This window comes from Indicator indicator, chromosome 36 (genome assembly GCF_027791375.1).
Source record: "Indicator indicator isolate 239-I01 chromosome 36, UM_Iind_1.1, whole genome shotgun sequence".
Lineage (NCBI taxonomy): Eukaryota > Metazoa > Chordata > Aves > Piciformes > Indicatoridae > Indicator > Indicator indicator.
The window spans coordinates 2,043,544-2,068,374 of record NC_072045.1 but is presented as its reverse complement, the minus strand read 5'-3'; the positions used below and the strand labels follow the sequence as shown (position 1 = coordinate 2,068,374).

General features: G+C 53.5%; 1 protein-coding gene across 2 annotated transcripts in view; it reads right to left on the bottom strand.

The window, feature by feature from the left end:
- Window positions 1-8,560: 8,560 nt before the first annotated feature.
- INSR (insulin receptor) overlaps window positions 8,561-24,831 on the bottom strand; it is a 34,788-nt gene continuing 18,517 nt past the window's right edge. The window contains exons 7-21 of one of the 2 annotated variants that reach the window (XM_054396339.1): window positions 23,597-23,723; window positions 22,755-23,005; window positions 21,886-22,053; window positions 20,991-21,192; window positions 16,502-16,773; window positions 15,664-15,806; window positions 14,740-14,899; window positions 14,073-14,172; window positions 13,239-13,306; window positions 12,653-12,882; window positions 12,250-12,360; window positions 12,015-12,174; window positions 10,895-11,024; window positions 10,344-10,478; window positions 8,561-8,920 (exon numbers count right to left, since the gene is read on the bottom strand). In XM_054396339.1, coding sequence (XP_054252314.1) covers window positions 8,566-8,920; window positions 10,344-10,478; window positions 10,895-11,024; window positions 12,015-12,174; window positions 12,250-12,360; window positions 12,653-12,882; window positions 13,239-13,306; window positions 14,073-14,172; window positions 14,740-14,899; window positions 15,664-15,806; window positions 16,502-16,773; window positions 20,991-21,192; window positions 21,886-22,053; window positions 22,755-23,005; window positions 23,597-23,723 — 2,612 coding nt within the window. In that variant the 3' untranslated portion in view covers window positions 8,561-8,565. Of the gene's footprint in view, window positions 8,921-10,343; window positions 10,479-10,894; window positions 11,025-12,014; window positions 12,175-12,249; window positions 12,361-12,652; window positions 12,904-13,238; window positions 13,307-14,072; window positions 14,173-14,735; window positions 14,900-15,663; window positions 15,807-16,501; window positions 16,774-20,990; window positions 21,193-21,885; window positions 22,054-22,754; window positions 23,006-23,596; window positions 23,724-24,831 lie in introns of both variants that reach the window. The other variant, XM_054396338.1, reaches the window with a different exon arrangement.

Sequence of the window (24,831 nt, the reverse complement as noted above, 5' to 3'; positions counted from 1 at the left end):
CCGAGCGCGGCAGAGCTCAGTGCGGTCTAAGGCAGCACTGCAGGCTGCAGCCCAGGGGCTGCCAAGGGAGGAGTGCAGAAGCCAAGAGTGTTGTCAGAGGTATCAGCTGATGGAAGCTGTAGCCAGAGAGAAATTCCTGGTCTCTGGCATTCCCACCTGTGTGATAGGTCAGTGACTTCCTACAGTAGGACCCAAGGATTAGTGGCCCTGGAGCAGAGACAGCCCCCAAATGCTGCTCAAGACTCGCAGAAAACAAGCTGTGAACAGGCCAGGACCCCCTTCCCCTCCCTGCCAAAACCTCCCTGCTCCACACACAGCTCCCCTTCAAGGTAGCTCTGCAGGGGCAGACCCTTCACCTTGGTAAGAGTCACCTTCAACGCAGGGTAAGAGTTAAGACCACAGGCTTGATATTTACACCTCTGGCATTATCATCAAGCGCAAGGCAGAGCCTCTACAAGGGGGAGCCAAAGGCTCTGTCAACATCATCACCTTGCAGCAAGTCCCCACCCCCTGCAAAGGACCTTACTCCAGGCTCTTCTCAGCTCTCCCATGCAGAGAGGTAGGTGGAAGATATTTCAGCTATCGCAGTATCACAGTATATCAGAGGCTGGAAGGGACTTCAACAGATCATTAGGTCCAACACCCCTGCAAAGCAGCATCACTTGGGGTAGTCTGCACAGAAATGCATCCAGGTACGTTTTGAAAGTCTCCAGAGAAGGAGACTCTACAACAACCCTGAGCAGCCTGTTCCAGTGCTCTGTCACCCTCACTGTAAAGAAGTTTCTCTGCATGTTGAGGTGAACTCTTCTATGTCCAAGTTTGAACCCGTTGTTCCTTGTCTTATCACTGTGAATCACTGAAAAGAGCCTGGCCCCATCCACTTGACACCCACCCCTCAGATATTTATACACATTGATGAAATCCCCTCTCAGTCTTCTCTTCTCCAGACTAAATAGCCCCAGGGATCTCAGTCTCTCTTCGTAGGGGAGATGTTCAAGTCCCCTCGTCATCCTCGCTATCACCAAACTCCCCACTCTGAGATCTCCAGCAGCATCCCCACAGTCCAGACTGGCTCCAAACTTTGCTCCTGACTCCTGGATGAGGCTGAAGAAGCCATTTCCACCTCTCTGTGGGGGTGCTGGGCTCCTGGGCCAAACCAAACCTTCTCTCTGCTCTTCAGCTCACATTGCAACCTCACTGAGCAGAGCCCAGACTTTTTAGGAACGGCCACAGGCACCTCCCTGGGACGGAGCCCACCCTGGGCTGGTGTCATTCACAGGCAGGTGCCTTGTCTGGCGACAAACCCCAAAGCCTCATCTGCCCAACACAGTCCTTCCCACCTCCCCTGGCACATGGATGCCCAGCCCTGGACTGCGCAGATTTGAGGGTATCTGGGGTACCCAGGTGTGGACTCCTCTTTTGCCCAACCCAAACCCAGCTGTGGGCAGTGCCAAGGTGTCCTTGCAAACCTCAGCAGCAAGCCAAGAGCAGCACCCGGAGGGTGTTCGGCCACCTCAGCGGTGCCCCGGAGGCAGCCACGGGGACAGGCTGTGGGTTATACCCAGACCTCATCTCTTCACTCACAGCAGAGTGAAGCTCCCAGCAGGCTGAGGCTCCCCCGCCCACCCTGTGCCTCAAGCAGGAGCAGTGGGGAGGCAGCACGGCGCCCAGAACCTGAGCTTTTGGCTTCAAGAGAAGCTGCTTCCCCCAAGGCCCTGGGGAAGCTGAGGGACGGGCCTGTGGCTGTGGGATGGAGTTTGTGCAGAGAGTGACTTACCGCGGGGGCTGAAGGCAGCTCTCTGGTAGGATCCCAGCCCCTCCTGCAGCCGCTGGAGCACAGCGAGAAGCGGAGACTCGAGAGGAGCCACAGACCTGCGCCTGGGCTGCTCTCCGGGGCCCTGGCTCAGCCCTCTCACCGCTTTCCTCTTTCCAGCGGCCCAGGCAAACCTCTCCTGCCGCAGCTTCTCCGATGGTGGCCCCGGTGCGGCCCCACGCCGCCTCCCACCCTTGCAGGAGATTGGGCGCTTTGGGAAGGTCCAGCAGGGTCACTTGTGGGGTCGTGCACCCAAAGCCCCCAGGTCAGGGGCCCAGAGGTGCCGAAGCAGCCATGGCTGCGAGGAGAGCAATTGCCACAGGCTGTTTCCTGTTCCGTTCAGAGAAAAACCGCTCGGGGTGTGCATGGCTGGCACGGGGCTCTTGCACCATCGCCGCGGGGCAGTGCTGACCGCCTGGGGTCCCGTTAACCACTGCTTTGGCTTTGCTCCTGTAGCTTGACCTGGGGCAGCAACAGAGACCCTGAAGCCTAGCAGGTCTCAGTCTGGAACAAAGGCAAAGCAAGAGCCACAGTCGCCTATGGAGGTGACAGCCAGACCCACCGGCTCCCAAAGTGGGCAGGGTGCCCACGGCCCAGCAGGAAAAGCCCCTGGCACAACGCAGGCTCGGGTTTTCTGGCACAGACACTCGCTCTTTCCCAAGGAGCCCCACGGCCTGCTGGGCAGCGCCCCCTTGGCAGCGCCCCCGGAGCGTATGCTAGCCCCGGCCCAGCCCTGAGCAGAGCCGGATACGCCCCAGTGCTGAGAGACCGCAGCCTTGGCAGCGCCCTCCCTGTGCTCCAGGAAACCGCCAAGAGCGAAGAGGATTAAAGTTTGATTTCTCTGAAATCCGCAAGAGCTCGATTGGCATCGGAATCAGGGCTGCTCCTGAACACCAGGCAGCTGTTCCAGTCGATGAGTTTTCCTCAGCCTAAGGACGAGATCCTCGCCCCCTGCTCAGCATCTGACATGGTTTGGGGAGGAGCCGTGGAGGCAGCCTGACAGAGCAGGCGTGGGGCAGCAGGCAGAGCAGTGCCCGCGCCACTCGCCTTGCCCAGTGCCCTGTTCGGCGGCACCAGATGGCATCAGCACCGCACGCTTTGGGCTCCGCCAGCAGCACCATCTCCTGCACGCCCAGCCCTGGGAACCTGGAATTTGTCAGGGACAGGGGCGAGGAATGCAGGGAGTATTCACCTCCTCCCTGCTGGAGTCGCTCCAGAGAAGGGCAACAAAGCTGGGGAAGGGTCCGGTGAATAGGGCTGGGGAGGAGCAGCTGAAGGAGCTGGTGGTGTTCAGCGTGCAGGAGACTGAGCCCTTTTCTCCTACATGGAAGGACGCCTGCAGGGGTCTATGTGTGGAAATCACAGAACAGCCTTACAGAGAAGCAGCTCTCGATGGTTCCTAGGAAAGCTCTTTACCAAGATTTGCCTGATGGCATCAGGCTGCTGAGAGCCCCACGGTGAGGATACAGCCCAAGATGGATCGCCCAGGTAGGCAATTGAGGAGCAAAACTGTCTCCAGACCACAGGTCCATCCCTGGCAGATCTGCTGTGGGCTTGGGTGGGGTTTTGGTTGGTTTTGTTTGTTTGTTTTCCTTAGCTCATTCACTTTGCAACTGAAAGTTTTCTTTATTCCCAGAGACCAACTTGGTGCTTTCTCCGTGAAGAAGCAGCACTCAGCACTGCAGGCACAGCAGACACAAAAGGAACGATTATTCCTGCATCGTTTATTAAGAGTTTTAACAGAAATAGTTAATTGTTCAATGTTCTGACACACAGCGAGAGGGTGGCTTCTCTGTACATGTCACTGCTTGGCTCTTATATAGTAACAATGAAAATAGAGATCAAGGGGAAAGAGGTGAAAAATGAGGAGGAGGTGAAAAATAATAAATCAAGGGAAGGAGTTTCACTTTTTTGCCTTCCTTTTAAAACAATAATAATCATGGCACATCTGATACTTTATTTCAGTCATAAGATCTGCTGAACTGTTATTGTTCTGGACCCCGAGAGATGCAGAGCACAAGGTGGGAGCAACGAGAAGAGAGGCTTCACAGAACATCCCTGCGCTGGAGGTCTGCAGTTTGAGCCAAGCAGGGCTGTGTTTGGTCACACCAGTGCCCAGAACCCCCAGCCACAAACACAAACCACTGCTTGGATACTTCACCAATAAAATCATTGCCAAAGCCATTCCTTCACTTTTCCAATACCATTCTGTCTGTCTAGCGTGGCCCGGCTGAAGTTCTCCACAAGCAGTTTTCATGGGACTGGGTATTGGGAGAACCATTTGGAAGCTTTGCTGAGAGACTCTGCATCCTCTGCATCAGCCAAAGAGCTTTGGCACTGACTTCAGCTCTGATCTCTCAGGTCCTGAGCTCAAGAGATACTGGTGACACTGTGACTTAACAGGGGCTGGGACTCAGCTAAGTGACCAAACCTCCACTGGAGGTTCCTCCTTAGCTGTCAGAACCATCCCAGGTCCTCCCAGCTGGCCAGACCCTGCTTGTGCAGGGATTTAGGGGACCAAGAAAGGTCCTGCCAGAAAGGTCCTTTCCTACTGAGTGCAGCTCTGTTGGCAAAGAAATAAGAAGGCAGCAGGAGTTAAAGGTAACTTTATTGTACAACATTTAAAAAGTAATTTCTCTACCATCCCTGCAGCTTGCACTGTGCTGCAGGGAGTCTGCTGACACTGCACCAGCAATCAAGGACAAGCAAATTCACCTGGAAAAGAAATGCACGTTAATGACAGCAGGGCTGGTAGCTTCAGAACTGCTTCTGCAGAGCCAGGCTCCTCCAGAAGGCAGCTGCATGGCTGGCTTCACTCTGGTGACGCTCTAGGGCGGCAAGCGGCACAGAGGAGCTGCACACATCACCCACGTACAGACTCCAAGCAGAGCTAACACAGAGCCAAGCAGAAGGGCATAAGAAGGCCAATGAAGTTCATTCAAATACCAAACTAATCTTGGTTTGAATTTCCTGTGTTTCTGTAGAAACTCTTTCTTGATTCCACCTACACCTCCTCTCCTGGACCATGGGCACAGGAAGCTCCTAGGGGCATTGGCTGCTCAGAGAAGGGCTCCTGTGAGTTTCTCCATGGGCGTAGCTTCCTGGGAGGACCAGAGGGGGTTTCTGCAGTTCCTTGCTCACTCCAGGCTCTGAACCGCTCTCGCATGGATCACAGGAGCACCCAGCACAGCCTGTAGAGGCTTTTTATGGCACAAAGTATTTGAATTTCTGACTTGTAAGACAAGGCTCCAGTCTTGGTAACAGGATCACTGCCCACAGTGAAGGGCCCCAGGTAGCTCAGGACCTGTTTTTGTCTCACAGTGACATTAGGAGGGAACTTGATGGCCTCTCTCCCTCTCTTAGAGCAGAGACTCCAAACTCTCAGTGCAGCACCTGTCCTGCCCATCTTTTCCCACCTGCCCTTGTCACTGGCTCAGGACACAAGCAGTGACCTGGAGAGTTTCCCAAAGAGACACCAAGGCTCTGCAATGAAGTGTCCTGTGGCTGCAGTGCAGACTCGGGAGGAGATAGATCACTGCCCATAAACTAAGAGTAGCAACCTAAGGGCAGCCTCTTCTACACCAACACCTCCACTACAGCTGCTCTGGAACAGGCTGGAGTCTGTCCTGCTGGCCTGTGCTGTGAGCAGGAAGTTCTCTGCCCATGAAGAGCAGGATCGCACCCACAGGTCCTGGCTGCCCTCCTCCAGCCCTTCCACCCCTGCATTCCTCAGCAGCAGCTGCGATGTCCTCACCCCAACAGGGATCTTGCTGGAGCAACCAGGAACAGCTCTCCTGAGTAGGGCCAAGTGCCTGCTGGCACAGGACACCTTGCCGGGAAGGAGTCCTTTGGTACAGAGGTTTCACCCAACATATCCAATCTCAACTTGCTGGCATCTCTGAGCAGGTATCAGTGAGCTCCAGGCATGGGACCTGGGCATCCCTGGGGCAAGAAGCTGCTGACAAGCAGAGCCCAAAGTGTCAGCTGCAGGTTGAGTGTGGAGGACTTCCAGAAGTGAGAGCTGGGCTTTGGGGGTGATCTTCATTTCTTCTTCCTGACTCTTCAGCTGATTGTAACCTTCAGCGGTGGCAGGTGCTGGTATTGTTTTGGTTTTGAAAGGGGGACAAGGGAAATCCTCCCCTTGGGCCCACACTGCCCTTCCTTGGCCTTGGCACAGCCTCAGAAGGATGACTGCAATCCTCTTCCTGCTCAGGGTTGGGTATAAACAGCTGCTCCGTGTGGTGCAGACTGAGGATGGTGATGAGCTGCATGGCCTGCCTGATCCCAGTGCTGAGCACAGCCTCCCTTAGCTCAGCGGCCCAAGTGCTGCACACTGGGGGTGCTCAGAGGGCCAACCAGTATCAGCTGAATTCAGAAGCCAGACTTAATACAAGGTCCCAATGTTTGCCAGCATCAAAGATCTGCCAGTCCCACTGTTGTGATGGCTGCAGTTTAAATGCTCTCAAAGATGTGCTGTGATGGAACAGTGCCAAGTCCCCTCCCCCATTCCCTCCAATCAATGGCCCCCAGTATTGGAATCAGCTGATATCGGTTTTCCCTGATCAGGTCCAGACCAGAACATTGCAACAGGTTTAGGGGTGGGCAGTAATAAAACAGTAAAGAAACACTGAGGTAGACTGCACCAGAACAGGACAAACACAACCCCACTACATCCACCGGCCAAGGTGTTATAGATACAAACCGACAAGTTCTGTGTTTATGAAAACAAATTGTTGGCTGGTTTGTTTTTTTCCTTTTTACAGTGTTTTATATATTAAAATAAATAAAAAACTTCTAATAAGAAAAGCTTCTCTTCCTTGAAAAGTGTCAGAGTTCTGCCCTCTCTCCTGCAATGCAGCAGTTCTGCTGAGCAGCTCTTGGTAAAGCAGGACAAATGTAAACGAGGCCTTTGCAACCCAGCTCCTCCCCATTTGCCATCTCACCTGGTGAGCAACCTGCTCCCTCCTTTGTCCTAGCCGACTGCAGCCGAGCAGGGCCTGGCAGCTCAGGGTGGGCACAGAGCCTAGCATGGCTCCAGCATGGCTGATCTGAGTGGGCTCGGACTGGAGCGTCCCTGCAGACAGACCCCAGCCCTTTTCCTGCAGCTGCAGGGAGAGTGCAGCAGCACCACCCGGGGTGCAATCAGCAGCCACCCACCAGCTGGGCAGCCCTGCTGGCACCCAGTCAGGAAAGCCTCGTTTTTTCCTGGCAGACAGCAAAAACTCGGCCTTGGGCTTCTCCAGGAGAAGTGGAGCACTGAACACCCTTGGTGTACCAAGGGCCTGCAGCACGGATCATCTCCATTCCTTGCTTCAGTGCATCCCCCTGCCAGCATCTCCTGAGCAGATGTCCTCTGCCAGCTGAGGTCCAGGAGCTCCACCGGAGTCCAGCAGATGACCCGAGGAGCAGAGAGCAGCAGGGGGGGACATGTCACAGGCCTGCAGGCAGCAGCAGCAGATGACAGGCAGCTGACCACAGCACATTCAGCTTTTGTGGTGGCTGCAGAGCCTGGACCTTGTGCTCCACCCTGGAAAGTGGCTTTTGTGTCTCCTTCAGTTCCAGTCCTTGCTGGTCCTCTCTTGCTGGCTGCTTCAGCGGCAGGGAGGGTGCAGACGGAGGGACCATGGGGGCAAAGGAGAAGCAGGAGCCAGGACCAGGATGTTCTGGTGTCCTTCAGCCCCCCAACAACCAAGTCAAGTCCCAACTACATACCTTGGGGCTTCGACTAGAGCCAGCTGACTGTGTTGTTTAAATTACCAAACTGCATGACAGAGCCTTGCCAAGTGTAAACTTCACACCTGCTTCAGAGCTCTGGAAGGGGCATCAGCTAAAATCCGTTCATTCTGAAATCTTTGGACCACTTTAAGACCAAACAATTCCCCAAATTCTCCCCTCCCTGAATGGATCATCAAGAGTCAATAATTCATACAAAGGTAAAATTTCAGCTAACACTTCAGAATATGTTACAACAAAGAGTATCTACCCAGCGCTGCCAGGACAGGCAGCTGCCTGTCTCAGCTCAGGGGACTCCTACTTGGTTTGGTCTTGAAAGCACCCACAAATTTCAGCTCCCTGCTCCTTCAGCCCCCAGCACATTCTCCTTATTTCTTAATGAGAGAAAACCTGCTCCCAAGAGTCCTTGGTATGCAAATAACCTGCCCAGGATTCAGTTCCAGGGAAATGGAGAAAAGAAGCTGAGTACACATTTCTGAGAAGAGGAAAGCTCCTGTGAGAACATAGAAACCGCTGGACAGAGGTGGGGTGCCCAGGGTGCTACACACACCCCACCCACTGCACCCCAGGCTCCCACCCCTTGAAAAGCAGGAGAGCAGCAGCTGTTGGTCAGTCTGAGGGCCTGGTGCATCCGATTGTATTCAGCTGTAGTGAAGAGTGCCTGAAACTGCCTCAGAATTCTCCTGGAAAAGCTCCTGTCCCTCAAGGGGTCTGCTCCAGCCGTAGCTCAGGCAGCAGCACAGCTCACTGCTGGCTCCTCCTCCGCTCCAGCTCTGCGTTGCTTCCTGTTTTGAAGCTTGGTTACAGGCAGGCAGCAGCCATGGAAACCTCTTCCATTTACCTTCATAGATAAGTCCACTGACAAGCAGTCAGCTTGGCAAAAACAACAAAGTCTCATCACCAGATGATCAGAACTGCAGAGTCTGTAGATGTGTCTCACACTGTGGCAGCAAGAACCAGATTCCTGAGATCTATGGAAGGAAGGATGCAGACACCACCCTGGGGCCGCACAGGATGTGTTAGGAAGAACTGGACCTGGGCATGGTGAGGATCCGCCCATTCTTCTTGCCACCGTTCATGTGAGTGTAGGGGATGTGCTCCTCATAGTTCCCCTTGAGGGCCAAGGAGAGGCCATTGTCCCTCCCCAGGACCTTGTCCCTCTGTGAGTATGAGGAGGGGTCGAGGGGAATGCTCTCCATGTTCTCAAAGTCCAGCTCGTACTCCTCTGTTTCCAGAGGTTTGTTCTCCTCGCTGTAGAAGAAGGAGACCTCGTGGAAGCTAGGGTGCAAGTCCTCCTTCAGCATCTCAATGATCTCGATGAAGGTGGGGCGCATCTTGGGGTTGTACTGCCAGCACATCTGCATCAGGCTGTGCCTGCAGCAGGACACCAGGGTCAGGGCAGGAACAGCTTCATGTGTGCAGGGATGTGACAGACCCCCACCCCCACTGCCCCTGACACCCCAACCCAGCTCTTAGTTCTCTTTGCAGTCTCCCTGTTTGCCTGTGGATCCTGACACTCCTTTTTCTCTATTTCTGTCTAGATCCCAAATTCCTCCAATTCCTTCAATTGTTCTTAACTCAGCTTCTGAAGGAAGCGAGGCCACGGGCCACACGCCCTGGGCATGCATGGCAATGCCAGCTCTCAGATCCCTGATCCTTCATTCATTTTTAGTTTTAACTCAGTCTGGAACACAACAAAGCTCCCAAAACTTCAAGGAAAAGAGGACAGAGGTCCTGTAAACATCCCACCCAAAAGCAAGGCTGCAGCAGAGGTCATTGTGCTATCAGGCACCAGGGAGAGAGCTCTCCCCACTCCAAACAGTGGAGTTGTAGCTGCCAGGGGAAGCAGCAGTGCAGGGTTTGTGCAGAGGGACACTCACAAAACCTTCATTTATGGACTCTGGAAGTGCTGCTTAGGCCACACGATGGCTGAGGTAAGAGGTTACGAGCTTCCCCCTCACCACTGTGGCTGCTTTGGCAGCGGCTCCTCACACCCTCCTGTCAACAGGTCCTAGCTCAGGATAATCACTTAGCAACAGGAGGGTTTTAACTACTCTTGAGGAAGCAGCTCAGGGAGAACTGGGAGTGCAGTGGGGATGCTGCAGTAACCTCCAGACAGCAGCCATCAGGAGCAGCCACAGAGAACACTGGCACAGGAGACCTGGCTGCAGCCCATGACCTCTGCCAGGTGCTTCTCCCTGTCCTTGCACAGTACCCTCTTTGCTCCCTAACCTTGCCTTGTCCTTTAAGTAGGGCAATGAGTCTGCAACAGAAATGAAAAGGCCTTGAACATGATAAGCAGCTCCTGGCTCAGCAGAGCATCCTCCAGCCTCTCCCCCCTCATCATCCATAACCTGGATCTCTGGAGATCAGTTGCTGTCCTCCAGCCTCTATGCAGCATGGAGAGATGACTTGCAGCCAATCTCAGCAGACCTGGGGTGAACAACCTGCTCTCCAGTCATGTAGATGTGGATGGTGGCCAGGCTTTGCCACGTGAAGTTAAGCCAAGTGCCACCCACTGGTCTGGAGTGGAGGAAAAGCCTCTGTGCTTGGGTGCCTGGCGTGGCACTCGGCTGTGTTTTAAGATTTGTCCTTTTTCTGACCCTATTCAAGATGTGAGGTCCAGGTTGGTTTCATTTCCCTCCTAGTGAAACAGGCTGGCTCAGGGCTCTGACCTCTGGCTCACTGAATTTCTCCTGGCCTGGCTGAGTTTCTGAGCAGTGTTTTTCTAAAGCCTGTTTTGGGGTTTTGGGTACAGAGCGCAGCTTGGCCAACTGCCTCCTGCCTTGCTACTCACAGCCTCTCCGGGCAGTTGTCTGGCTGATCCAGGTATCCTCCATCCATGACAAACTTTAGCACCTGCTCATTGGACAGTCCCTGGTATGGCTGCTCTGCCAAACTGCTGATCTCCCAGAGGACAACACCAAATGACCTAAGAAAGAGAGAAGACTCCTGGTGAGAATAAAACACACTGGAGCTTGACAAGTGAGAGCCTTCCTTGGCAGAGCACACTTCAGAGGCACATCTTTATAAGGGACCTCTGGACCAGTCCAGCCCTGCTGCCAGAGTAGGGTCACCCAGGGCAGGTTACACAGGATGGCATCCCGGTGGGCTTTGAATGACTCCAGAGGAGCCTCCAGCACTGTTGTCCACCACGGCTCCAGGGCTTTTTCCACAGAGCTGCTTCCCAGCAGGTCAGTCCCATCTTGTACTGATCCTTAGGGTTGTTCCTCCCTAGGCTTTGGTCTGTCTGTGCTCTGAAAAAGTCAGCAACTCACCCCTTAAGCTGTGCGCTAAACCTCTGAGCTGCTGAGCTGGACCTGACCCAGAGTATAGAGCCCAACTCACCAGACGTCAGAGTAGGTGGTGAAGACGCCGTCCTTGAGCGACTCCGGGGCCATCCAGCGCACAGGCAGCAGCCCCTTGCCTCCCTTCCGGTAGTAGTCGGTCTCGTAGATGTCCCTGGTCATGCCAAAGTCTGGGAAGGGCAATTGGCACCTGTTAAACATCTCCCTCCAGCATACCTTCACTGTGCAACATTTCCTTTGATTCCAGGTCTCCTTTGGCCCAGCTTGGAGTCATCTTTTGATCAACATGGAACATGTTTTCCAATTACCTGCATTTTTGCTACAGCGCCCTGACAGAGACTCCAGAGTGAACATTTTTAGTGGCAGCTTCTGTTCTAAACCTCATTTGTATTCATCCTCTTGAAGAAAAACAGAGCTCTCTTTGCCCTGAGATCCCACTGCCTTGGTGGGGAGCCCAAGCAGCTCTGAAGCACCACCATGCTGTGGACTTCTGGGCTATCTGTCAATGTTCTATTTACCTATTTCCAAACTGTTTCTTGTGGAAGCTAAATGGCTTTTGAAAGGCACCTGACATAAGGACAGGATTATCAACACTTGATTTGCTGCACCAAACACCTTCTTTGTTGTAATTCTCATGAATCACAAAATGTCTTGGGCTGGAAGGAACTTTATACGTCATCTAGTTCAAACCCTCCGCACTGAGCAGGAACAGGATCATGGAACTGTTTTGGTTGGAAAAAGCCTTTCAGAGCATCCAGCCCAGGCGTTCTCTAACTCTGCCAAGGCTGGTGCTAGACCATGGCCCTCAGCACCACATCTCTGCAGCTCTGAAATACCTCCAAGGATGAGGCAGCCTGGGCCAGTGGTTGAGAGCCCTTTCAGGAAAGAAAATGTCCAACCTAAATCTCCCCTGGTGCAACTTGAGGCCACTTCCTCTTGTCCTCCTGCTTGGCAGAACCAACCTCCACCTCACTCCTGCCTCCTTTCAGGGAGCTGCAGAGAACCAGAAAGTCTCCCCTCAGCCTCCTCCTCTCCAGGCTGAACATCCCCAGCTCCCTCAGCTCCTCCTCCCCAGCCCTGTTCTCCAGACCCTTCCCCAGCTCTGTTGCCCTTCTCTGGACCTGCTCCAGCCCTCAATGTCCTTCTTGTCATGTTCTGACCTCCAATTTTCACAGTGAAGTCTTCTGCAACCATGCAGTTGCGAGCGGCAAGGTCTCTGTGGACAAACTTCTTGGCGTTCAGGTAAGCCATGCCGTCAGCGATCTCGGCAGCCATCTGGATCATCTCCCTCAGTGTGGGGGGCGGCCGCCCAGGGTTATTCTGCAGCAACAAAGCAGTGTCAAAGCCCCCGCCCAGATGCTCTGTCACACAGGAGTGCCCCTCCCCTGTCTCTACCTCAGCATCAGGCCTCAAGGAGCGCAGGTAACTTTTCAGGTCTCCATGTGCCATCAGCTCCATCACCACCAGAGTCGGTTGCCCTTTTGACACCACCCCAAGGAGGCGAACCTGGAAGGCAAAAGGAGAATTCCCTCAAGGTTGTATCCAAACACACTGTGAAGAGCCTAGCTGTGGCAAGAGGGGGCTGCAGCAAAGCCAGCACCCCCAAAAGGAGCACAGAACAGCACCAGGAAGCCTGGTGGGCAGAAGTGAAGTGAGCTGTGTCCCAGCCCAAAGCAGCACATGCAGGCTGCTGTGGTTTGTGAACCACAACCTGTGCTAAGCAACAGCCTTGGGAAGCACAGCAGAGCCTCAGGTGTGGGCTGGGGCTGGCACCTGAGGCCCCAGGCGCACTCCTCACCACGTGGTGGCAGCTGAAGCCCTTCATGACAGAGGCCTCATTGAGGAACTCGATGCGCTCGCGCAGGCTGGCAGCCTCGTTCACCGTCTTCACTGCCACGCGTGTCTCCGGCTCCCCCTTCACCACATCCTTGGCGATGCCCTCATAGACCATGCCGAAGGAGCCCTGCCCCAGCTCCTGCAGCAGAGTGATCTTGTCCCGAGGCACCTCCCACTCGTCGGGGACATAGACTGGGGGCAGAGGGAAAAGCTCTTCTGAGAGACATTCCTCAGAACCACTCTGGGTAGAGAAGCCCTTTCAGGGCACCCAGACAAACTCTTTTCTAACTCTTCTGAGGCTGGGGCTGAACCATGGCCCCCAGCACCACAGCTCCATGTTCCTCCAGGAATCGGGACTCAGCCACCTCCCTGGGTAGCCTGTTGCAGTGGTTGAGAACTGTGGCAGCCTTGCCAGAGGACACTGCAGGTACCCATGGAAAGAACAGACTTAGAAAGCCCCAGGGTGCCAGCGCTAGCAAAATGCTGCTGCACCATCTCCAAGGCTACACAAGCAACAAGCCCCTGGAGGAAGCCCTCAGTGCCCTCACCATCGCTGGCGCTGAGATACTCGGGGTTGGAGGATGCGTAGAGTGGTCCAGTTGGTCCCTCGGTTTGTCTGGAAGAGAGGTGAACTCCTCAGCACCTTTCCAGCCTCTGACACACAGCTGAGGGCACTTCAACTCCCAAAGCACGCAGCACATACAGACTGTCCCCATTTCCAAAGACACCAAACATCTCAACTAGATCAATGTTGCAGTCATAGAGACAGAGAATCATTTTGGGTGGAAAACCCCTTCAGAACATCCAGTCCAAGCATTCTCTAACTCTACCAAGACTGGAGCTAAAACATGGCCCTCAGCACCACAGCTGTGCAGCTCTGAGACCTCTCCAGGGATAGGGATTCAGCCACTTCCCTGGGCAGCCTGTGCCAATCTTTGGAACCCTTTCAGGAAGAATTTTTGTCTAATGCCCAACCTAAACCTCTCCTGGTGCAACTCCAAAGCCATTTCCTTTTGTTCTATCACTTGTTCCTAGGGAGAAGAGCTCAACCCCCACCTGGCTCCAGCCTCCTCTCAGGAAGCTGTAGAGAGCAATGAAGTCTCCCTTCAGCTTCCTCTTCTCCACACTAAACACGCTCAGGTCTCTCAGCTGCTCCTCCCCAGCCCTGCTCTCCAGACCCTTCCCCAGCTTTACTACCCTTCTCTGGACCTGCTCCAGCTCTCAATGTCCTTCTTGGAGTGAGGGCCCCAAGCTGATCCCAGTTCCCAAGCTGTGGCACTTTTTATCCAAGTTAGAAACTAAACACAGCCTTGTTCCAATAAAGAAAAGCTCTGGGGATAAGTTTTGGATGTTCTGGTGATCCAGCATGAGCCTGCACTCACCTCTTCTTCACCAGCACGTAGGCAGCTCCAATAATCCCAGCAATGATGATGGCAAAAATGATGGGAACGACGATGACAGTGATGTTGGGCTGAGCACTCACTGCAGGAGAGAGAGGGCTTCACAGCTCTGGGACCCCTGCCTGCTCCTCACTGGAACCACCCCTGCAGCAAACTGCAACCAGCACAGCAGCACACACAGCACGTGGTACTGCTCAGGGTGGCAGCACCTGAGGGAAAGCTACACCTCTGAGTAGCTGCAGCTTCCTCAGAGAAGAGCCAGAGCAGGCATTGGTCACCATCTCATGGACCCTATGGTTCTCATTCCATCAGAGAACGCACTGGGCTGGAAGGGACCTTTAAAGGTCATCTAGTCCACCCTTTCTGCAGTCAGCAGGGACACCCCCAACTAGATCAGGTTGCTCAGAGCCTCATCAAACCTGACCTTGAACATCTCCAGGGGTGGGGCCTCCACCACCTCCCTGGGCAGCCTGTTCCAGTCTCACCACCCTCATGGTAAAGAACTTTTCATGTCCAATCTCAATCTCTGTGCACTGTCTGCTTGGCCTCACCTCCTCCACAAGAGCCTGGCTCTTATCAGGATCCCTGGGATCTATCAGGATCCCTGGCTCTCTGTCAGGACCCCAGATTGCCCATGGGAGGCACTCACAGTAGTCAGCCACGTAGAAGTAGGTGGGCTCTGTCCAGGAGCCATTGCCAGCCAGGGAGGTGGCTCTGACGCGGACACTGTAGTTGCCCGGGGGCAGTGCTCGAAGCCTGCAGCCCTGCTCGCTGGCGAAGTGCTTTCGGGACACACAGAGGTGAGCTTCCTGCGGGGGAGAGCAGGGAAGGGCTGCTGACAGCTGCTGCACAGCAACCTGCTGACAGCTGCTGCTCTGCACAAGCAGCTGCTGACAGCTGCAGCGAGCCTGAGCTCTGCACACACTGTAGCCTCTGCCTCCCCTCTCTCCTGACTGGCACATACCTGAGGCTGTCACACAGAACCATGATTTGCTTGGTTGGAAGAGCCCTCTGGGATCATGCAGCCCAACCATCAACCCAACACCACCATGGCCACTGACCCACACCCCCAAGTGCCATGTCTGTATGTTTAACACCTCCAGATATGGGGACTCCACCACCTCCCCAGGCACCCTGTTCCAGCCCCTGACCACTCCTGCAGTGAAGAAATTGTTCCTCACATCCAACCTAACCCTCCCCCAGTGCAAACTGAGGTTGTTCCCTCTTGCCCTTTCACTCACTGCTTGGGAGAAGAGCCCAACCCCCACCTGGCTCCAGCCTCCTTTCAGGGAGTTGTAAAGAGCCAGGAGGTCCTGCTGGCCATGCCATTCCTGATCCAGGCCAGGATGCTGGTGGCCTTCTTGGCCACCTGGGCACACTGCTGGGTCATGTTCAGCTGGCTACCAACCAGCACTCCCAGTGCCTCTTAATGCCACCCCAGACAGACTCCCTGAGGACACAAATTTACCAGCAGTGTTTTCTGTGACGTTGGTTCATGCAGAAGGCAACCAGACAAGACAGAGCCCCGCAGATGAGGACCACTGAAGACCCCCCCAGCCTGTTGTGCCCTCACCTCAGTCTCCCCCAGCCGTCCGTAGTTCACCTCGTAGAGCACGATGAGGCCGTTGGGCTCCCGTGGCTCCTGCCACTTGAGGTGCACAGTGTTCTTCTCAACCAGCTCGTGGGTAACTGGGCCAATGATGTCATCAGCCTTAGCTAGAGCCAAGTTCAGATTAACAAGAGTTTGCTTTCCTGTCTTTTGCAAAGTTCAAACCTGCCTTACCTCACCCATCTCCCTTCCCACCGGGGCACACAGGCAACACCAGCCCTGTGCTGTGCTCCTGCGCTGCAGCTGGCTCCACATCAGCAGCAGAGCTCAGAGAACATTTACCAACCCAAAGCAGAGATCAGGCAGATGCAATCAGAGAATGCACTGGGTTGGAGGGGACCTCTAGGGATCACCTAGTCCAATCCCCCTGTGGTAAGCAGGGACATCCCCACCAGATCTGGTTGCTCAGAGCCCTATCAAGCCTGACCTTGAATGTCTCCAGGCATGGGGCCTGCACCACCTCCCTGGGCAGCCTTTTCCAGTGTCTCATCACCCCCACGGTACAGAAGTTCTTCCTAATGTCCAACCTAAATCTCCCCTGCTCCAGTTTCAAACCATGGTCCCTTGTCCTGGTGCTGCCTGCCCTTGGAAGCAGTCCCTCCCCAGCTCTCCTGGAGCCCCTTCAGGCACTGCAAGGCTGCTCTAGGGTCTCCCTGGAGCCTCTCTGGGCTCAACTGCCCCAACTCTCTCAGCCTGTTCTAGTAGCAGAGGTGCTCCAACCCTTGGATCATTTCTGTGGCCTTCTCTGGACCCTCTCCACCAGGCCGATGTCCTTGTTGCACTGAGTGCCCCAGGTGACTACCTTCAGGCATGGTCCTGGCACTGACATAGGCAGCGACACTGCACCGGGACTCCTGTGCGTCGTGGTTGCAGGCGTGCAGCTCGATGCGGTAGCCAGTGAAGTGCCGCAGGCCTGAGATAACCAAAGACTCCTTGGACTTCACCTTCTCAAAGGGCTTCTGCTCCTCTGTGCTCTCATTGGCTGCTGCAGAGCCATCTGGGGAGGATGTGATAGTGGGGAGCACCATGGTGGCATTCACCATCGAGCCAAGGTCTCTGCGCCTCCTTGATGGCCTAACAAACAGGGCAGGTGATAGGGTTACTTGGTGTGGCCAACAGAGAGAGATTCCTCTGAAAAGGAAGAGTCAAAATGGGAGAACTCAAAGTGTGATCGAGAACTCAAAGCCAAGCCTCATTTTTGCAATGCAGCAAAGAGAGCGAGGAGGTTGTTGGCGTTTTTAAAGCAAGCAATCTGCCCTGCTCCCTGACCTGCAGGGCAGCTTTGTGGCACCTGGCCCTGAGACTCCCCCTGCACAGCTTCAGGCCAGGGTAAACCCACAAATGAATAAATCTGAGACTGAAACATTTGCTTCAGAGCCCAAGTTCTGGATGCTCTCAGCTGAGCACAACTTGGCTCCCTCACGGATGCCTGACCAGTGTTGCAATGCTCTGGAGGTCATTTCCCACACATGGGAGCTATGAGCAATTTGAGGTCATTCCACAGCCACCAACTCTGCTGACCTTAGATGTGCCACAAATCCCAAGTGCCATAAACCTGCCTTTATAAAGCACAGGACCAGTTTTACAGCTCACTGCAACACATCTGCTACTCGCGACCCTAAAGCTGAATCTTCACAGACAGACAGACAGCTAATGTTAACCTTTTCACAGGAGCCCAAATCTGTTCTGTTCGTCTCAAGAGAGGCACTGAAACTGGCAGATTCAGACCACACCTCAGTCCAGGTTTGCTAACCAAATGCTGCCTCTCAAATGACTGCACCTCAGTCTGCAAGTTAATTTGGTTGCAGCTGCGAAGCCAGAAGGGGCACTGGGATGCTGTCAGCTGCCCTGTTTGCAGGTGAATGTCATCAGCCAGCCTTCACCTCAGATTTTGTCAGTAAATAAAGAGAACAAATTCAGTTAAGAGCCAGTCACAAATTTCATCTTCTTGGAAGAAAATAAAAAGCACCAAGCCAAAACTCCTCCCTGTGACATGTTACTGCCACACATAATTCTAGGTTGGGACCTGCCTGAGGTGGGGAATCCCAGCATGGTGTGGGTTGGAAGGGAGCTCTGGAGCTCAACCAGTTCAACCCCCTGCTCCAGCAGGGCACCCACAGCAGCTTGCCCAGGAGCACAATGGCCAGGGAGGGTCTGGAAGCTCTCCAGAGAGGGATACTCCACAATCTCTCCAGGCGAGTTCCTCCTCATGTTTAGATGGAACTTCCTGTGTTCCACTTTGTGACTCTTACTCCTTGTCCTGTCACTGGGCACCACTAAAAACAGACTGGCCCCATCCTCCTGGCATCCCCCCGCCTCCCCAGCCCAAGCATTGATCAGCACTGAGATCAATGCTCAGCTCAGATTCAGAGCTGGGAACTGACGGCACCTGCAGAGCAGGCTGTGTGTGAGCGGGATGTTGAACCTTGTGTGTCTGCAGCTACTAAAGGGCACAAAGAGTGGCCTGACCTGAACCTGTCCTTGAGTCATCTCCAGTCTAAAAATGTCCCAAGCTGCTGCAGCAAATCTGATGCTGAACTTTCCACTGCCACCCTCTGCCTGCTAGAGAGAGGACTGGCCAGCTGCAGAGGGATTGCACCCATTAGTGCTCTGTCTGCCAGCCCCAGCTCCATGGCCCTGGGTCATGTCTCCTCCAACAGCAGCTGCAAAGCAGATTTGAGGATCTCCTCAAACCAAGCCCTGAGCAGCACTCAGCACCAGAGGCAGGATCCTGCACCTGATGGAGAGATGGAGGCCATGCAGCAGGCTCAAGACAGCACAGCCCTGGTTTTAGTTTTCTCTAATTACTAATTAACTCAAATTGGAGCTGCTGTTCTCTCAGCTCTGCATTGTTCTGCACAGCGCTCCCCAACAATGGGGCAGAGCTCAGAGACCCAAGTCTGGGTCATGCCACCTCCCTCCTTTGGAAGGGATCTCGAGGGTCACCAGGCGCTTGTTTGGCCTTCAAAGCAAAGCTGTGCTGCTGCCCACAGCCTGGGCTCAGCAGCTCCTCCCATGGAGAAAAATTTCGGTTGGCACAGGAAAGCAGCCACTGGGACACTGCTGCATCTCAGAGCCAAAAGCCAGAACAACTGAGACTGGTTCTTCTGAAGCAGTGACAGTGGAGTATCCATGAGATTACACCCTGGGCAGCAGCCATTGAGCTCCCCTCTGCCTCTCAGGACTGGACTGCAAAATCTTTCTGTGCTTTCCATAGAACCAGAGCAGCTGAGGCTGGAAGGCAGCTCTGGAGATTGTGTAACCCACCTGCCCTCCTCAAAGAGGGGCTGCCAAAGCAGATTGGTCAGGACCATGTCTGGTCAGGAGTCTCCAAGGATGGAGACTCCACAACCTCCCTGGGCAACCCTTCCCACGGTGCAGTCATCCCTGTGCTCCAATCTGTGCAAAACTTTTTCCAACCAAGGGCAAAGAACACAGGAGTGAAGAAACAAAGCATCAGCTTCTGATGGCCACTTTGTGCAGCCACAAAGGGAGGTGACAAACTCCCTGCTGTGGAACACCCACTGGTTCCCACTGCCGCCTGGCTATGTGGCAAGAAGCTTTTAGAGCTTCTAGTTTGCCTTGCCAGTGGTAGAGCAAATTAACTCCCAAGACTTGTGACAGCATCTCCTGAAGTAGCAGCCAGCCTGGGGAAGGAACTGCTGCGGTGAACTCCAGAGGGGCTCTGACCAGGGCAGGGCAGATCAGACCTGAGCTGAGGCACAGCCTGGAATGGACTGGATACTGCACAGGGATCAGGCAGCTGGGAACGGGACAGGAGTAGAAAAATGGAAAACAAGGAGGCAACACATCAGGGGAGTAACTTCTCAACTGCTGTCTTCTGCACCCAGCTCATATTGCCTGCCAGCTTCATCTGTGAGATTCCTCCTCATGACTGGCAGAAGATTTATCTCAGGAGGAGTCCACACAGTGCCTGGGGAGAGGTCAACAAACTATTGGGAGCTACACAAAAAGCACCTTGAAGTAAGCCACACTCCATGTTCAGTTGCCAGGCTCTAGACAGACTGAGCTGTGAGCAGGGAACAGCCACAACACCCACAGGAAGACGAATTCTAATTTATATTGTGGGAGCCTGGGGCCTGTCAGAAAAGAGAAGCAGGACATGTCAGCAGGAAGGAAACTTTGCTGATGACTTACAACAACAAAAGGGGCTCCTGTTCAAAGCACTACTTAGCCTAGGGCAGTGGAGATTGCTTCCCTAACAGGCTGAACAAGGTGGCACATCCTGATGGTTGGTTTCTTCCTCAAATACATACCCGAGGAACTGGCCTGATCAGCATCCTGGGCTGGCTGCACCATAGAATTGGGGGAAAAAAGAAATCAGATTGTCAGAATTGTCTGCCTGCATCAAGAAGAGCCTGGCTTTGGCACGTGACTTGGTTTTCCTCTGCTTTGGAATAGGTCATGTCCTGGCACTGCTGCAGAGCTGTCCCAAGGAGCACCCAATGGAGAAGAAACAGCAGGACTGGCTCTGCACAGGCTCCCAGCTGACAGCTGCAGGCAGCAAACCAGGCTGGCAGAGACACTGCTCATGCACTCAGTGGTTTCCAGTGCTCAGTGACAGTGCAGGAAGGTGGCTTTTGTCAAGCTGCTGACAATAAATCTTTGTTAGCTAAGGGCAGGAGGTGGCTAAATTGGGAGTGCAAAATGCTGCCAGTGAGCAGGGTGAATCGCTGCAGGCTCTGCCCTGACTCCTGGCCCTGTGAGCTGCATTTGAAGTGTGAAGATATTCAACACCACTTAATTTGACACTGCTTGTGCCATTCAAAACAGAACATTCACCACCCATGGCAGCTGCATTCCTCATGGTATTGGAGCTATTTCCCAGGCTAAGTGCAAGAAGGCCGCAAACACCATGCTGAAGGACAAGGCTGTGGCATGGCAAACTTCCCTCCTGCTTCTCCTTTCTCTTCCCCTGGATGAAAAGCTAGACCACAATGTTTGAGGACAGGAGGGAAAAAAGCAAGCTATTTTTGGCATCAGCCAAGTTTAAATGAACTGCAAGCACTTAGCTGTTTCTTAGGGATTCTCACTTCATTCTCAAGGTGAGGAGAAGTCAGAGACAGGAAACCAAAGCAGGACCTTCCAGACCCTGCAGCAACATCAGCTGGAGGTGCTCAGCTCTTACTAGCCTACAACACACACACTCAGCTGGACTGGACTTGTGCAAGCCCAGAGCAGCTGGCACTGTGGCCACATCCAGCCCAGTGTTTGTGTTTCACACTGAAGGGTACTTGCCCAGCCCTGGGCAATGCCATTTGGGTCCCTACCTGAGCATGAAGACCTCATTGTGCAGGTAGTTCTCAAACGTCTTGCGGAAGGCAGACTCCTCCAGCTCCTTCTGTATCTGAGAGTCTGTTTTGGGGCAGGAGCAACATTCTCCACTGACTTCTTCATTTTCACTTTGATTATACTTCTGAGGGTCTTCGGATTCAAAAGGAGGAGACCACGTTCTTGAGGGCAGCTTTAATCCTGGGGACAAAACAGTTTTAATACCAACTCATGCCTGATGTGGCAGAGGCAGAGATTTGGTCCTACAGAGACCCCAAACCAGTGCAGACAAGATTCAAGGCACATCTGGGCATCCTGAAAAGAAACCCAACTGAGCAGCTGCCCCTTTTCTATGACTGAAAAAGTCATATTGATTCAAATCACCTTTGATCCAAAGCTGTGCTCTCTCTGAAACAGAGCTTGGGTGCTGCTGTGATCATCCAAGTTCTACCCCAGCCCATCCCAATTTAGGTAACACAGGGCAGCAGGTGAGATCTGGGGGGGTCCTCAGTGAAACTCTCCTCTGAAGAACTTTCAAAGCAGGCACAGGTGGCCTTCAAAAATTAACTTGGCCACTGGGTTTTTTTTCCATTACTATGCCCAGAGATATTAGACTCCTCACTCAGTTTCAAAGGAACAAGTGCAGAAGGGAGATCCCCAAGGGAAAAGCTCCGATTGCTTGTGAAGAACACAGCTCTGGAGAGCTTTTGACTGGGCAGAAGCACCCGGTGTGGAATGTTAAGGGAGCAGTGGGAGAACACAGCTGCATCCCAGCTTGTGTCCTGGAAACCCAGCAAAACCCTGCAGAGCACCTCCTCTGCATGTGAAGCATCTCCAGCAGTTGGGAGCAAGCCTGAACCAAAAGCCTGGACATGGAGAGGAGCACAGGCTCACCTTTCAAGCAGTAATCCAGCTCATAGAGCTCACTGTCCTCTGCCTGCTGCTGCCAGAACACCAGGTAGTGAGTGATGTTGCCATTGGGCTCCGAGGGCGGCTTCCACTTCAGAATGATTTGGGATGAGGAGTTGGAGACAGATATGGGATCCAATGGAACTGATGGAACTGTGGGGGTGGAAAGAGAAAGAGGTCACATTCTCTGCTCTGCCAGTGCTTGACAGAACAAAGACAAGCAGAGCCAGTGTCCATTCCCATGGGAATAAGCAGTGCTCTCCACAGCAGGTCCCACTGACACCCAGCAGTGCTGCCACATGACGCTCCAGAGGGAGAAGAGCAGCACATTGGCAGCAGCTCCCCAAGCAGGAGAGCCTGCACCCTTTCATGGCTCTGGGGACAAAGGAGAGTGGCTATGGCAGTGCCAAGTTTCATGAATATGGGATTATATGCCCCTGTCCTAGGCACTGGTGTGGCTGCACCTCAAATCCTGGGAGCCAGGTGAGGGTTGGTCACTTTGCCCAAAGGACAAGTGACAGGATGAGAGGAAATGGCCTCAATTTGCACCAGGGGAGGTTTAGGTTGGACACAAGGAACAATTTTTATCCTAAAAGTGTTGTCAAAGCCTGGAACAGGCTGCCCAGGGCAGTGGTTGACTCATCATCCCTGGAGGGATTTAAAAGCCATGGAGACATGGTGTTGAGGACTATGGGTTAGCAGCAGAGTTGGCAGTGTTGGGCTAATGGCTAGATTCAATGATCTTAAAGGTCTTCTCCAGCCTAAGTGACAATGCAATTCTGTGACTCTGTGCTGGCTGCCAGGCAGAAGCCTGTTTGGGTCTGCCTGTCCCTGCCCTGCAGGGCAGCACTGACCCGTGGCACTGGTCTGCACGTAGATGATCTCGCTCTTGGCGCCATAGGTTCGCCGCTCGTCCGAGAAGGTCACCAAGGTCTTCACGAACACCGCGTACTGTGTCCAGGGCTTCAGGCCCCTCAGCAGCCAGCCTGGCTGGGCCTGGGATTTGGGCTCATTGGACCGTGGGGGTGGGTCAACATCCACAACTGTCCAGCTGTTTGACCCACACGCATCCTGACCATCAAACTCTGTCACATTCTGGTATGGGCTTCAGAAAAGGAAAAAAAAAGGCAAAGAAAAGCCTCAAATGAACAGAATCCTAATCCAAGCTTTTTAAAATAACATTTCTGAAAGCACCACTGGAAGTTGAGTTATGATCCTTCACCCTTTGGGGAAAGTATCTCACAGGGAGCTTTGCAGCCTCAGCAGCATCACAGACCGGGTGCTGATAGTCCCAGCAGCTAAACCCAGGCTATTCCATTTGAGCTTCATGAAAATCATCTTGGCAACCTTGATTCTAAAGGTTGCCGCCTCTGAAGATTCCCACCTCCAAAGGAATAAGGCCTTCAGCATCTCATGGAAATGGTGGGGAGATGATAAATGCCGTGGTTAGAGTATGTAATATATGTCTGGAAGAGTTGGAACAGCTCATATCTGGACTGCCCTCAAATAAGGGATTTTGACTGTATGCAACTCATTCAGCCCAGGACCTTAACAAACAGTTTTATACAAGGGCAACACCAGAGACTGAAGCGCAGAAGCCAGCCAAAGGCAGAGCCTGGGGATCAGGTTGAACACCTGCTGCTCACTGCCAGCTGCTGTTGCAGGAGCCCAGCAAAGCTGGGGGCAGCTCACTTACGCTTCCTTGTAGAAGAGCATAAAGCCCAGGAGGTCGCGGAAATCAGGAGGCCAGTAGGGTTCCCACTTCAGCAGGATCTTGTCATGAGAAGTTCTGATGGAAGAAAACTTGAGCAGCTCATTCTCACCTGTAACCAAAGAGAAGCCACAATGATTTTGCCAAGGCTAAAGTGAAATTCTTCTGGCTTTAATTATTTTAGCAGTTTCTTTTCTCCACAGATAAAGGTAAGAAGCTGGCACTGCAGAGAACTGCACATGAAAACCTTATCTTACTTTGATGCTATTCCTGCCTTTGGCTTCCGGATCTCTGTAAGGCTCTTGCCAGCTCAGATGTTTCTCTTATTTTAGGAAAATGTCCCTGCAGAAGAGCAGAACCAAATTTTGTGAAGTCTAAGGTGATAGATTCTAAAATTCCTCACAGGTGAAACAAGTGGTGGGCTTTGCGGTAAGGCTACAAAACCTGTGTGGATCCCCAGCTGTGCCCAGGAGCAGCAGGGTCCCTTTGCAGAGAGGTGGGAAGGACAACAGTGGCAGGAAGACGGGGTTCTGAGGCTCAAAGGACGCATTATGATATGGTTTGGCCAAGCAGCCCAAGGAGGACAAACTGTGTGGCTCCAGCTGGCTTTGCCATCCCTGCTGCCCCACAGCCAGGACAAACAAGGGCTTTCCTTTGCTTTTTTCTATTTTTTTTAAAAAAGGATGCTGCCAGTGTGAAAACTTGGCTTGAAAGGTAAAAACAAACAAGAAGTCAAACACACTGGCAACCTGTGGTCTAAGGCTGGAGGTAGCACAGAGAATAGCTCAGCAGAGTGGAGCTAAAGCTGGCAGAGAGAAGTGCAGCTGCCTGCTCCAGCTGCTCTCAACAGCACACCCAGCCAGGTTGGGGAAGACCCTGCCTGTGGCTCACTGGAGCTGCCCTTTTAGAAGCAGCTAATTCTTCCTTGCAGCTGTGATATACCTGAGGGCAGGGCTCTGAGCAGCTCCTCTCACTGGCACTGCCAGTGTTTAGGCAGGCACTCACTACATTCCCTTCTTCCCACTGGCATGGCTGCATGTGGTGGTATTTGGCAAACCAGAGCAGGAAACTGCTTCAGCTGGAAGCTATTCACTTTTTCAGTCTGTTCACAAATAGCTACATTAGCATAGCAGGGCAGAACTGGGGAAGGGGCTGTTTAAGCAGAGCTGGCACCAGATACTGAACAACAGCACAGCCACAGGATGATCTGAGCTGCTCTG